General features: G+C 42.0%; 1 protein-coding gene across 2 annotated transcripts in view; it reads left to right on the top strand.

The window, feature by feature from the left end:
* LOC120052513 (FAS-associated factor 1-like) overlaps positions 1–15745 on the top strand; it is an 87779-nt gene that overhangs the window by 31986 nt on the left and 40048 nt on the right. For both annotated transcript variants that reach the window (XM_038999467.1, XM_038999466.1), the window contains exon 8: positions 6852–6935. In XM_038999467.1, coding sequence (XP_038855395.1) covers positions 6852–6935 — 84 coding nt within the window. The remainder of the gene's footprint in view (positions 1–6851; positions 6936–15745) is intronic.

The raw sequence follows: 15745 nt of genomic DNA, 5'->3' as shown, positions 1-15745 counted from the left end.
TCTGAGTCCATATCTCTTTCACAGTCAAAAAGCAAGTCGATCTACTGCCCAGATTTTTTTTTTTTTTTTAAAGTGACTTAAAAAAATGTAACATTAACCCAATGAAAACAGTTCTGTATGCATGAGGTTTGACCAGTAGGCTAAATACATTGTCACAGCATATTGGTTATATGCCTGCCCTGCCAGTATTGTTCTTCTCAGACAATATTATATTTAAAAATTCGCTCTTTGACAACAAAAGAGATCAGTTGCTATAGCATTTGCGAGGCACAGCTTAGCATGAATTGAAATAATTTGCTTATTTGACTTTTTATTTTACTGGATTGATGGCACCTGCATCTGATGGTCATGGTGCTTTCGAGACAACAGGGATCTTGGAAAAAACGAATAAATCACGACAATGAAGTTGATGTTGGATGACCGTTCAAAACAATTTTTCCCATCTTGTTTTTTTTTCAGTTCCCAATTGTCTGGAACGCACTGAAGTCAGATTTCCGAGTCCACAGTTGTTTGGAACACGGCATTAGTCTCAGTGGAGGGAGGGAGATAGCAGCAGAGGATCCGCCTCTCACGGTCCATGCTCTCTCCTTCCTTTCCTCCGGTGAGACTGACCGGAGAGAGGACACAGTCTTCCACTTGATGGTGAAACTCAAGTCGCACCGCATCTACCTCAGGCACAAATTCATGTTGTTCCTATGACCAGAGAAGGTGAAATACTCATTGATATTAAAATACGATGGCCTGCTCATAATAACAAAAACATAGGTCTATCGACAGGCCTAAATTAACACCTGCCAAATGCGAGTAGATTTTGTTATTGGCTGGCAAAATGTCTATTTTACCAGCCACTTTGGCAGGTGGTTAGGGCTCCACAGTGCGAGCATTTCACTGTCATTTGTGAAATCAAATAGTCAAGTATGAATACATTTATAATAAAATGTTTCAGTAGCTGTTTTCAAAGTACTTGTGCTGTTTTGTTTTCATAGCTACCACGAATCCTATGTAGCCTATTGCGCTGTCGCACAGGCATAACTTTGTCTAATTTACTTGAAACGAACGTCTGCTGAAGTGAGAATTGTGTTTCTTGGCTATTTACATTGTATTGTTCTCAAGGTTGCTTGTTTTTCTATGTTTGAGTTTCAACTGCTAGGAAAGAGAAGACAACGCTTCTACTAGTCAGACTCAATCTCACAGGCACCAACATGACTCGAGTGTAGTGATGGGTTGTTTGCGAACGAGTCGGCTCTAAGAGCTGGCTCTTGTAGGTGAACGTTGGGAGCCGGCTCACATATCAGAAGAGCCGAATCTATTTCTAAAAATCTATTTTTTAAATATATGAATAAGCAAAAGATTTTAATTGAATTAACTATTTCAAAGTGTGAAAAAATAAATAAAATAATATAGGCCTAAATGCTCAAGCGCACACATTCGTTCTGACTGTCTGCTCAGACTAACAGCCACACGCTTAGCAGCCGAGGAGAGAGAGGAAGGACAGCTGTGAAAATAGCTGGAAAGAGTCGGAAGCACAGTGGCATTTGGATGCATTTTAATGATGTCGACAATGTTAGAGCACAGTGTAGAATTTGCCAAAACAAAATCTCATATAAAGCCGGTTCTACGCACAAGCTACACCGGCATATGCGAACTGTGCACCCAACTGTGAAGCTAGCTGTAGCGGAGCTTTGACAAACTAGCGGGCCTGCTAGTGATGGTGGTGGAGCCAGCACCTGCACACGTGGAGATGTATCCACTCAGTCAAGTATGTCTAATCCGCGACCCACAGCAACGCAGTCTTCTATGGACCAGTTTATGCCAAAGTCTGTCTGTAGCAAAACAAGGCCAAGTTGATATTGCATTGGCTAAAATGATTGCCACTGATTTCCAGCCATTTTTGATCGTGGAGGACAGAAGTTTTAGAAATTATAGCAATAGTCTAAATCCAATGTACACAATTCCAAGCAGGAAAACCCTTTCAAAATCACTTATTCCACAACTTTTTGAGAGCACACAGGCTTCCGTGTGGGAAAGAGTCCAAAAAGCTACTGCAGTTTGCCTTACCGCTGACTGCTGGACATCAAGGGTAACCACTTCTTACATGTCGGTTACATGTCACTTCATTGAAGATTTTTCAATGTCTAGCTGTCTTCTGGACTGCTTTGAGTTCAGTGACAGACATACCTCAGAACTTGGCAGAGGAACTGTTGAGTGGCCAGAGAATGGCAAGTAAAATGGACCCATCATCCATGCCTTGCCCACACAATCAACCTGATTTGTAAGATGCTCTGAAGGTGATGAAGCCCACTGTGGACAAAGTGAAAGCAGCTGTGGAATACTTCCACAGGAGCACAGTAGGTGCTGAAAAACTAAAGTCTACACAACGCCAGATGGGGATGCCTGAGCTAAGGCCTAATCAAGACTGCACGACAAGATGGAATTCAGCATTTTATATGTTGAAGCGGTTTCTTGAGTCAAAGGATCTCTATCCTGGCCATTGTCAATGCACCTGTTGATGCTCTGACCCAGGAGGAATGGGAGGTGATGGAGGTGTGCGGAGTCCTGGAACCCTTTGAGCAGGTCACTGTGGAAATCAGTGGAGAGCGCTACAGTAAGCAGCTATTACTACAATGTATATGAGCAGTAGATGAGAAGGTAGTATCAGTAGACAAAACATGAACCTGAACTAATAAGTTACTGTTTACTCTTCAGCTTTGTGACAGCCTAAAAAATGATACTCCTGTGTAAGGGTTTGCAGCAAATCACAGCCAGTCGCCGGAGAGAAGCAAATGTAACCACAGGACGTGACAGAGTTGATGGACAACCTATGTTCATCAATGGACAAAGTTCCACAGAATGGAATATAATCATGTGCTATCAGAAACTGTTGCGCTTGACCCCAGGTTTAAGAAGTTAGCCTGCAGTGATGCCAGAGCGATTGAGGCTCTTCAAAGAATAACCTCAGCAGCAGGGAGGGACAGTCCCAGCTGGCTCTGGCACCAGGGCTACAGGAAGAAGAGAGATCAGATGGAGCAGAAGCACCAGCAGTAGTGCCACAAACGTCTGCTGTTTGGATGCTGTTTGACGAGACAGCAACTGGGGATGCAGCACGAAGGAATCCCTCAGCAGATGCCATAATGGATGTCCGATCCTATTTGGAGGAGCCAAATAGGATCTGCAGATCCTCTGAGCTGGTGGAAGAACAAGGCCTCGGTCTACGCACGGCTTACTAAAGTCATGACAGGGAGACTCTGCATAGTGGCCACATCCGTTCCCTCTGAGAGGGTCTTCTCGAAAACAGGACAAATAATTACTGAGAGAAGAAACCGCATCAGCCCCTCAAGTGAGGCAGCTTGCATTTCTGAATGCAAATTTCTCACAAAAGCAAAATATGGCCAGCATTGCTGTGTGCTGCTGGTTATGACATGGCAATAAAGAAGAGAGAAAAGAGGGACCACTTTAATGTTTTAAGTTGGATGCTGCAGTTTTGCAAATTATTTTTCTTTGATATGGTGCAATATTCTATTATGCTGTTCAGATTGTATTAGTTTTGAATGGTTAGATTTATATGCACTTTGTTTATATACATTAAAAAGTTATACTTTAAATGCAAATGTTTTATAGCCTTTTTCATAAACACATTGTGGTTAAGGTAGAGTATGATTTCATTTAATAATTTAATTAGAATTGTTTTAACACCAATCATAGGCAAACTGTTTGACTTGAAAAAATACAAAACATATATTTTATTAAAGAGCCGTTTGGGAGCCAAAAGAGCCGTCTCTTTTTGGTGAGTTGAGCCGAACGAGCCAGCTCGCTGAAAGAGCCGGAATGCCCATCACTACTCAAGTGGCGCTACCACGGTAACCTCCCGCCCTTAGAGGCAGGTGAATTTTTAAAAACATTTTCATCTCATCTGTGATATTTTGGTTAAGACTCCGGTCACACAAAAAATAAAATGGTGGGCCAAAAGTATTTTGGCTGGTAAAAAATCTGAGTGGCTGGTAGATTTGTTTCCTTTTATTTATTTATTTTTTTATTTTTTTAAATCTACCTGCTACAGTGGCTGGTGGACCCAAATGTTAATTTGATGCCTTAGCTATCGATACACTTGGCTACTCATTAAATTGCGGCTGCAGTGTGAGTGGAAGTAGAGTGAAGCGAGTTTTATGTTTTGACAACCCTGTGGCCGGGATCGTGGAAGCTGTAGCTAGGCACGTAGGGATTTCACCAGGATGGTCAGATCAAAGGACCTCAGGGACAGTTATGAGAACCTGTGACTCCAGTTGGTGAGGTCACAATAGTGGGTGAAATGTCTGAGGGAGTCAATGGTGGTGACATGGTTTGGCCAGCGCAGTAGGCATACTAGATTTAGCCACAGATCTCCCGGCCGTGTAGGCGGAGTTTGTGTTTTCAGACATGAAATATTTCAAAATGTGAACACTTTGCCTACATGTTGCGCAGGGCTTCTGAATCAAGTGCACCTGCCGACAACAGCGCAACACGAAAAAAAAGGAGGGCTTTTATCGTTGGCTTTCCTACAGAAATGTTTGGTGATTGACTAGGAATGAAGGTGACCGCAGATTTAGAGTATCGGTTAATCCTTTGGAGCACAATTTGTATAAATATAAATAATAGTCAATAACGAAAGTTATCCTGGTCTTATATTGATTTTAGGGCAGCTTCAGAGAGAATTAGCCAATATGGTCGTTATAAGCAAACCGGATGAGCCTAATCATTCATTCAGTAATTTCCCAACTCCCCTCATATTTTACTCATAGTAGTTTTGCTGAAACATTACTTTGTTTACATGTCAAATTTCAGTTGCTTGCTAATCATAAAATTATAGATTCTTGTTTTTTTTGTCTCTCCTTGAAGTTCTGTCTACTATGCTCAAGTCAGAACTTTGTGAAATATTGGAGTTAACATTTTCAGTGTATAAAACATCAGGAACTCCTTCCTAATATTGAGTTGTACACCCTTTTGCCCTCGGAACAGCCTCAGTTCATTGGGGCATGGACTCTACAAGGTGTCAAGTGTTCCACAGGAATGTTGGTCCATGTTGACTCCAGTGCTTCCAACAGTAGTGTGAAGTTGACTGGATGTGATTTGAGTGGTGGACCATTCTTGATACACACGAGAAACGGTTGAGTGTGAAAAAACCCAGCAGCGTTGAGTTCTTGATACAAACTGGTGTGCCTGGTACCTATTACCATACCCTGTTCAAAGGCACAAATCTTGTCTTGCCCATTCACCCACTGAATGGCACACATACACAATCCATTGTCTCAAGGCTTAAAAATCCTTCTTTAACCGTTCTCCTCCTCTTCATCTATACTGATTTATGAAGTGGATCTAACAAGTGGATCTAACATCACCTGGTCAGTCTGTCATGGAAAGAGCATGTGTTCTTAATGTTTTGTACACTGAGTGTATAGGAGTATGAGATTGTGCTGATCTGAGAGTAGGTCTGGTTAAGGTGCCATGGCCTGCTTGCAGTCATCAGGACCTCTGTATGGGCGTTAGTTTGTTGTTTCTCTGAGGCTGCTTTAAGCTCTGACTGGAGACGCTTCATTACAGGCTGGGCGCTAGTGTTTACGCCTGCCTGACGGTCAGCACTCAGAGGAGAAATCCCTGTAGCCCTCTGGTCAAACATGGATATTACACTCTATAATAACACTGGCCACCCAGCCTGACCCCACTGCATGTGTGTTTTAGACTTGCGTCCTGCTTCAGAGAAGAGGGAATGAGTTTTGAATATCATGATCCCATGTCAGTTCTTATGTATAAACTTTTACCAATGCAGGTTCAGGACGGTCTGCTTCTTACCAGGTGACAACCCCAACAAAAACACTTGTCTGCAGTTAAAAAAAAATTAAGAATAATCAATATGGAAAAGCACTCCACTGAGGGATGTTTGCTCCTCAATCATTTCTGAAATGGAAGTAGATGTTGGGGCTCTGTCTTATACCTCATTAACTAGCAATTTGCTTTAGATCAACTTGATATTAGCAGATCGGTCTGAAAATGTAATAGAGGCTCATTTTGAAAGTGAGAGTTCACACACTCCCCATAGCCCAGAGTGAGCGCTGCATGCTTTGCTTGGAATCCTCTGTTTTTGTAACGTTCTTGGAGTTTCCACCTCTATGGGCACGAGCCTTCCGTCTCACCAAAGATACATCTCCCTCTGAGTGTTAGAGGGAGGATTTGGCTGTGTGTGGAGGGAGCTTTCCACCACAATGGCCAGTTTGCTCAACATCAGTATCTGCCCCCGCAGGGTAGTGCATTCTGCTGGCGTAATGCGCTAGAATCCAGCGCCCAACACGCTCAGACGACGCCTGCTTTGATCACCCTTGGCCACTGCACATCAGGCTGGCGTTGGGCTTTAAACCAACAGGCCAGGGACGGTTGAGCGTGTCGCTCGGGGACGCTGCTAACTGTTTAAAAGCACGGAATGTTATTAAGTGCAAATACACCGCGCATGAATGGGAGAAGAGAAATACTGTTAATTTCAGAGCGTGGTTCTGTTGTTGTTGGGAATTAAGCGAGGCATCCGCAGAATGCAGATAACATGGGGGCTCTTTCTCTGTCCATTGTGCCCTCCCGCCATCTTTGTTATTCCCTGTGATGCTAAAGTGTGTGGCTATCTCTCGGTCTCCTGTGAAGGTGTGGAAGGAACTGTCAAAGCTATGCCGTCAGCACACACTGATGTTTTGTCTATTTCATGATGCGTTTACTGTTTTTATAGTCTGGTACAGCTTACTTACTGATTATTTGCAGTTTAACATTTGTTTGCTTCACGTTTGATAAACTTGAAATGATTTTCATAATTATTTGCCATTGTCATTTTTTTTCAGGTGAAGAGGAATGTTTCAGACCTGACAAACATCCCAGTGCGACACCAACAATGGGAGGGCTGGCCTGCTTCGGCATCTGATTCAGTAAGGAACAATAACACACCAACTTGTCTCTTGGGCTTGGAAACGACACTGTTGTCTTCTGCCTTTTATAGCTGTTGTTCACTGGCAGTCTTGAAATGCATGAGGAAAATGTGTTTTCATTTCACAATATATCTCATCAAAGATGGTCTTCTAACAGGCCCATTTGACATGTAGGTCTTTATCTGCTGAGCTGTCATGATTTAAAGGTTCAAGGCCCTGTTAGGTTTTTCCATGAAGGCTAGGCAAAAGCCTATTATTTTACAATATGTAGTGAATCCCAATTGAGAGAAACTGTTCAATGTTTTCAATGCTGAAACCATCTGCCCAGATGTTGAAACTAATTATGTTGTCAAAGACTGTCCCCCATGTCCTTCTGTCTGTAGACATTAAAGCTCACATCATTGAGTGTCACTGACCTCTCCTGCCCGGGGTCATGGTTCCCAGCCATTCAGCTGAACTTTGTCAAAGTGCTCAGAAGCGGTCCTCACAAGAAGACCTGAGGAACCCCAACCCCACCCCTTACCCCTCTTGTTTTTATTTGACAGCTTAGGCCTATATGTTCCCATGCTAATTGTATGGATGGTTATGCAACTGTGCTGTTGTGCACACATTTTGTTGGTCCCTTAAATGTTATCTTTGCTTTTTGAAGTATAAGTTCTTATTACAATATTTTATGGCATCTTCACTACACCAAACTGGGTTTGCTTGCCTGGGTCATGATTAAAATATATAATGACATTTCTGTTTTAGATATAGTAGTACAGAGTTCAGTAACCTGTTCTGTAAATGTTTTTTGGTTCAGATGGGAACCCTCTCTTTTTTTCCCATCTACATAAAAAAATTATATTTGACATATTGAATGAAAAATAACTGCACCGTTTTTTTGTTTTTAGTGAAGCTTTTAGGACTCGCTTGGTTGCTCTCTTGTGAAAGCGAATAGGCCTACATTGCGACCATGTATTTTCTTGAAAGGCTGAGACAAAAGGTTCCACTTCCTTTTTGTTCCAAATTGTTTCCTCTTTGTGTGTCCTAAAGCTAAACGCAGTGGCCAAAGGCAACCTCTCAAATGACGTTGTAGTAAACATTAGGAACACCTACCTAATATTGAGTTGCACCCCCTTTTGACCTCAGAACAGCCTGAATTTGTTGGGGTATGAACTCGACACGGTGTCGAAAGCGTTCCACAGGGATGCTGGCCCATGTTGACTCCAATGCTTCCTACAGTTGTGTGGTGGACCATTCTTGAGACACGGGAAACTTGAGCATGAAAAACCGTCTGGCACCTACCATACCCCGTTTTAAAGGCACTTAAATAATTTGTCTTTCTATTTACCTGGATTCACCTGGTTAAAGAGAATGTTTTGTATACTGTTTATTTGAATTGTTATCCATCTCTTTCATTAGACGGGCACCAATAACTCTTGCTGAGAAATCAAGTCCAATCAGGAACCACAGTAAAGTGTACAATATCACTTCACAGCCCTTTGAACCCACCATCTCTCACTTCCCAGAATATGAGTGAGGCTGCTTATCATTGAGCCTTGACTTGACCAAAGTGCTAAGGTAGCCTGGGGATGAATAGAAAGTGGGTGTATGTCATAGGCATGTGCCTTGCCATAGCCTGGCTAAGGTGGCTCTCTGCTCCCATGTTTCCTGGGAAGAGATATTAAAAGCCTTGATTGCAATAATGGCCCTCTCCAGACCCTTATTGAACTGTCTCTCTGAGCATTACACAGAAAAGCCCTTGCATGCCAGCCTGGCTGTTTCATTGCATATCTCATTAACCCCGCCTCATCTCTGGGGATTTGTACCAATAAACATGGCTTCAAATTACATTTTCAAGGAGTCAGAATCGATGACTACTACTCAGCTCTGCTTTCATTATTCTCAGCATATGCTCTCACTTATTTTGTGTGGGGGGAGGGCAGAATTCCCTTTTAACGTGTAATAAATTGACGTTTATTCAATTTGGAGATCAATATTGTTCAAACCAAGAGGTTTTATTACCACCCGGCCGTTTTATAATTAAAGACCCAAGACCCGTTGCAATATCAGAAATTATTGCGTGAGTGTCTACATTCAAGTGAATGTGGGGAGAAAAAAATCAGTCACAGATAAACGACATCTACATGTTTGTTAGATTACAGGCGTTATATTGGTGATGGCATAGTCATGTACTGTACACTGCTGGAGCAGCTCTCTGGAGTTCATTTCACAAGCTCCGCTGGGCACCACCTCTGCCAGCCACTCCAACCCACACAGCCTTTTAGCAACCAATTGCCAAGAGTCACTTTCATTTAGATCCTTGTGGATGTTGAAAATATAAGGCTTTGAATTGTCCAATTATAGATTTAGCAGCTAATTGATTGACTTATTTTACCTACTTCTGTTTTATAATTGTGCTTAACGCTCATAAATTGTAATCTTTGAAGATTGTTGGGTTGCTTTTTTTTTTTTTGTACATGAAAGCAAACCGGGTAGGAGCGTACTTCACATCACTGGTACTGTGCCTTCATTGTGTGTAGCGCCACAAAAGGTTAGCCTACATAAAAATAAAATCAGAGCAGGAAGAAACCTCTTGTTTTGGTTGGCAATGTGATTCAGTGAGGTAACTTGATATTTCAAATGGAAAGGAAGTGAAATATAATCACAGAGAGTAAAGGGAAATGCAAGCAACCTGGCCACAGAAATGAGAGGGTGATGCTCATTTGGCAGTATAGGCCTATATCCATGGTGCCTTACATTATGATGAAGCTGATGCTCAAATCCAAAGATGTTTGGGATTGGCTGGGATGAAAAACCAATAAAGGCACATTTATGAGGAAACAGTTGTTCCTTGAGGTAAAGGGCCATTGACTCCCTTGGTGTGAAAGATGATTGGTCTGTTGTGAGACCTTCTTCTTATTACAATTTCCTTCCTTCACATCTCTGAGAAATCAAGGCAGGCGGTAGGCGCTCTGGCCGTTCTGATTGACAGGGCGATCCTGCACCTTTGGAAGTGATTGACAGACAGTGGGACATCCTTATTAGACTCTCTTGTTTTCTCTGCTGCCATAATTGCTGACATTTATCCAGTGTTTCATGGTGTTTGCTAATGTATTAATGCAGCCATTCTGAGGGCTTCGCGCCCGTCGCCGAGTCTCCCGGCTTTTAATGGATTCTCTAGTTGACAGGCCCGTGCAGGCTTATTGGGGCCTGCTGGTTGCCGTAGCGACAGGGCTCAGTGATAAGCTGAGAGAGAGCCCCCTGTGATTGCTGTCTTTAGGTGACATTCAGTGGGCCTAGACTCTGTGGGGGACATGAGCTCTATGGAGGAGAGACTGTGTAGGCGGTCTCTATCCATCGCCCTCTAATGACCAAATACATTTGCTAATGCTACTTTGAGTCAGGGCTAAAAGTAAGGCGGTCTGGTACCGTGTCCCAGCAAAATAGATAGTGGGGGGTTAGGCTCATGTTTTACCAGTACGGCTATCACAATAATTCAAACAAAATGTCAAAAACTGTAGGCTATTACACAATTATTTGTCATTAGTGTATGTCAGAGGCACGAAAAATGAGTGAATGAACTTGATAACAGGTGGTACAGCCTATGCTCCACATTTTGCGAAGGCAGAGATGGGTGGCCGACAACACCCGCGCGGACAGCAGTATACGCATACATTCTGGCCTAATGACATTTTCCAAATGTCATTACACTTTTTGGTGTTTTGTGTAACAGATGTCTTTTATTCACCGCTGTTTTAGAGGATGAAATGTGCACGGGTAGCCTAGTAAAGGAGCCCTTTTGAAGTGATTATTTCACATTTGGAAGAGAACATTACTGGTTGTGTTTGCCACAATAAAAGGTAATAAGTTGTAAAAGTTAAATGTGAAATCTTTACGACTAGGCCCACACAGATCCTATGGAATTAATAGTGATTCTATATGTATTTCTATGATAAGGCCCAAAGGCCTACATTTTTTTGGTGCATGTGCGTGCACACATACAGGTCCCGTGCCGGGAAGAAATTTCATTTACTTTCACCCCTGCATTGATTGCTCTAATACATAAAAATAAAAAAATCATCCAAAGTGTTCCTCATTAGCTTGGACACTTCTTGGATCCCCTAGTCTGTGAGCATAGTGGTAGGCATGTGACAACTATGGAATTTGGAGAATGTGGCAAACGGCCACAGTTGCCAATTTTTTTTGTTATGTTTTGAGCTTGAAATGCACCTTCTCCTAAAATGAAAGTATTCAGAAGTTTGATTTATTTGAGTTCACGGTTATTGTCCATGATTGTCGGTTATACGATAATTGTGCCAGGGCTACATGGTGGTAAAACACCCCGCTGTTGATCCAGCAGCAGACCGGCATTCCTTTCCCACTGTGACTCTCTGTGGAGAAGCCGGTGATCAGAGTTGCCTGTGTGAACCTCACACACTTGGTGCAGGACCCCTGATCCTAATCAGGAGTGACATATCTGCAGCAGCAAGGAGGAACCTGAAAAGGGACCAACAGGTGTTTAGGGTGGGGCTTCTTTATTCTTTTCTTCTCTTCTCCTCCGTCTTTATTTTCTCTTTCTCAGGCTCTGTTGTCCCCCTTCATCAAAGAGTTGTTGAACAAGGTGCTATTGGGGCTCTGGGTGCCGTCAGTGCAGCTGTCAGTGGTAATTATCTCACTCACAGCCAGAGACCTAATCCAAACACTGCCTGAAAAAAAGAAACAGAAAGAGAATAAGAGAAAGAGGGAGAGAGGGAAAGAAAGAGAGCCAGCGAGGGGGGCTGAGAGAATTATTTCCCTGCATCGCTCCCCAATGCTTAGAAGCTTCAATGCAAGTGTTAATTAAAAGAATCCAAAAAAGAGGAGCTTGTTCATTGTGTAAGGATGGAAGAGAAGGTCAGTATGGGGGGGGTTAACCTCTCCCCTATGCCTTGTGGCGTTCCGTCACAGAGCTGTGGAGCTGCACTTGTCCCAAAGCATCAGTGGAAGGCACAGGGTCAAAGCTTGGCTTGGGTGAGCGCTCAACTTTTATTCCTTTTTTTGGGCACACATGTCATCCCTCCCCTCAAGGTCCCCCATTGACTGGGGAAGTGATCAACTTTATTTCTACACATATTAGGGCCTCGGAGGAGGAAAGCCTCTTGTCAAGAGGGTCCACTCGGCCGCTGTTAAATTCTCACGTTTGATTGCCACTCGATTGTCGAGGCTAGAGGAAAAGAGCATGGCATTCCTTCACATCTCAAAGCCCTCGTCGCTGTCCTGCTCAATGGGTCAGCCTCTTAAATCCCTGTGTCAATCATTTTTTTTAACAGCACTTTGCTTTTTATGGTCCACTGTTTGGAAATGTGCTCTTTCAAACCAACAAAGTGTGGCAACCTGACTCAATTTACAGTCTAGAATATTTCCATCCAATTCCTTTTATAAATTAATAAAATCAACATGGCTACATAATGTCTCCACCATTTCCTATGACCGCCTGATACGGCAACTGGGGCCTAGCTCCCTGCCATCCAGAACCTTCATACCAGGCACAAATTGTCAGACTCCAGCCACCCAGGCCATAGACTGTTCTCTCTGCTACCGCAGGACCCTGAACCAACAGGACCCTGAACAGCTTTTACCCCCAAGCCAAAAGACTGCGAAATAGTTAGCCAAATGGCTACCTGACAATCTGCATTGACCTTTTTGCAATAACTCTCTTGACTAATCACATATGCTGCTGCTACTGTTTGTTATCTATCCGGTTGCCTAGTCACTTTATTCCTAGTTATATGTGCATATTTCCCTCAATTACCTCGTATCCCTGCACATCGGTACTGATACCCTATGTATATAGCAAAGTTATAGTTATCCTTTGTGTACTTATTACTTATGTGTATAGACTGTTATTACTTTTCTATTTCTCTATTTACTTTCTTTCTGCATTGTTGGGAAGGGCCCCTAAGTAAGCATGTCACTGTTAGTGTACACTTGTTTACAAATCATGTGATTTATTCAAGTAAAATTGTACTTACCCTGGCACCCTATATATATATATATATATATATATATATATATATATATATATATATATATATATATATATATATATATATATATATATATATATATATATATATATATACTTTCACCCTTACCTATATGTATATAGCTACCTCCATTACCTTGTACCCCTGCACATCGACTCAGTACTGGTACTCCCTGTATATAGCTTGTTATTTTTACTCGTTATTGTTATTAGTTATTTACTGTATATTTATTCCTCGTGTCACTGTTTATTTTTTTGTTGTAATTTTTATCTTTAACTCCATATTGTTGGAAACGGATGCGTAAGTAAGCGTTTCACTGTAAGTCTACACCTGTAGTTTAGGAAGCATGTGACAGATAACGTTTTATTTGATTATACAAGGATATTTAACCCGCTAAAGAATTAGTGCGGGTAGATTTTTGTTAAATTGTTCATGTAAGGCAATTATGCTAAGTTTTCTTCCTAGGTGTTCCAGTGCTCTTTAGTTGTCTCAGCCTAGGCCTCTTCTGTAATGTACATTTTGCTTTTAATTAGTTGTGAAAGACAAACACTATCTGTCATGTCAGTATGTGTGGGCCGTGGAACTCACAAGGCCACATAGGAAGGCCATGACTAGAAGATGAATGACTTCGACTGCTTCTTCCCCTGGCCCTGTGCTGCACAGCAGGGAAATGGGTATGGACCATGGCAGGATATTGCTCATGATTTATTTGTCAAGGGAATACTGTGTTTCTGGTGTTTTTTGCTTAGCCGTTTAGCGAGTGGGAATTTGAAGTACAATGGTCAAGAGAACCTTATTTCTAGCGCCAGAAGTAATTAACAGTAAATTCTCAAATGACTGATGGCTCTCTCTGATATTTTGGTATGTTGTTTTTATAAGCCAGAAAAGCATGTGGTGGCCAAGGACTAACGGTTACGCTATTTTCTGGCTGAATCACTTTAAAAGAGATGTGGGAAAACTCCAGCAGTCACTCTGCTTTTGAAACTCAATTGCCGTTGCATGGAATTGGCTCCTGATTCAACAATTACCAGCTGGTCTTTGTTGGCTATAGCACCTGACAATAGCAAAGATTGCTACCCCCTGCTGTTGACTGCCAGGGACTCTCCCTTTTATCTGTCAGTGTGTCAATCACAGCATTCTGTTTAAACCTCCAGTTAATGCCACGAGTTTCTCAAGAGGTGAACGAGTAGGTCAATACATTTTTACAGTATTAATGAACTACAGTCAATGAGTGATGACTTGGTTTGCTAATGTTGATTATGAACAGACTAAAACACAGTATTGCTGAGTAGCGATTGTTTCTGATAATGCTTTTATTCATGATCTTTGATATTGTCAGTGATGGTTTTTCGTTGTGGTCAGATTCAGATCTGCCTTACATGCGCTCACCTCTGTTTTAGACTGTCATACTTAAATGAAATAATGAAAGCCTTTTAACACATGCAGTATTAATTTATTACTGTGATCATCCCTTTATCAGAGGGTGGGTTAGTGAGCAACACAGGTAAAAAGATGGCTGCTAGTGTTGTACAGTATACTGAAACTTCTGTACCTTTTTGATACTTGAACACAAAAAACGGTTTGGTTTTCCAATTTGTTACTTTCGGTACTTCTGTCATGTGTTTCACGTCGTCTACTGATTTTGAGAGAGGATCAAGTCAATCAGCGCAGCCGAATTCCCCTTATTATAACGCACCGTGCCTGCTCCACTTACTGCTACCTCTAGCCTGTCCTGAGAAACCACTACACTGGGAGTCTGCTGCATAGAAGTTTGCTGCATAGAAGTTAACACACTTAAATAATGCAACATGGCATGTAGATTTGTTTAAATTGTTAGTTACTGTTCACAAAACAATGTTCGTTACGGTCTAGAAACTTTACAATCCGAGCCGGATTAAGAAATCATAGGCCCCGGGTCTTTGTTTTCTTAATAGGTCTCATGCCCCCCTTTCTGGCACACCATCATTTTCTGTAAACAAATCTGTGCACCAAGATGCAATTCGATGCGTGGTAAATTTACTGTTGAAGAAGAAGCCCCTTTATAATAAAGCCATCATAACGTTTGCCTTGTGTCATAGGCTACAGTTGAGCGGAGGCGTTTTTACAATTTCCACACTAGAGGATTTTTTTTTGGCATGGTGCAAACATTTGGAGCAAACACCTGCTCTTTCCATGACAAAGACTGACCAGGTGAATTGAACTGACTCTGTGTGAATGACATTGTGTGTCTTAATGAGACCGCACACATTTTTATATAGATAATATATACAGTTTATATTGACTTTTATAAGGTTTTTGTACTTGTTTTTTTTGTGCTGCCTCTTGGTCCTCCCACGGGCCTGGGCCCAGGGGCTTCAGCCCTGGTAAGCCCCTGCTTTAACCCGGCCCTGTTTACAATGCAAGAAGATAGCCTACAAAGCTGGAAGCAACCTGGTAACTTTCCTTGTTACCTTACAGCTGAAGCTAACATTAATTATTGTTTGTGATATGCAAACCATAACACTAAATATTGCTTATTGTCACAAAAAAGTGATTTATTCATTTCCTCTCCCCGCCTCATCTCTGTCAAGATAATCTTTGCTCTAGCCTCGAACTGACTGTGTGTGAATGATGTCATAGGTCTTAGACTGCACACATTTTTATAAAGGGAGAGATTGCTTCTTCTTGCAAATGTTGTTGATCAATAAAATAAGTCCCAAATGTAGCCCAATGAAATCAGCCAAAACAAGCTCAATAACTCAATGCATGCACACACTCCTATTGAATATACATTCACCTGTATTATGAATAGGCCTCGGC

Source organism: Salvelinus namaycush, chromosome 8 (assembly GCF_016432855.1).
Source record: "Salvelinus namaycush isolate Seneca chromosome 8, SaNama_1.0, whole genome shotgun sequence".
NCBI lineage: Eukaryota > Metazoa > Chordata > Actinopteri > Salmoniformes > Salmonidae > Salvelinus > Salvelinus namaycush.
The sequence above is the reverse complement of the archived record's forward strand: the minus strand, read 5'-3'. Positions and strand labels throughout refer to the sequence as shown.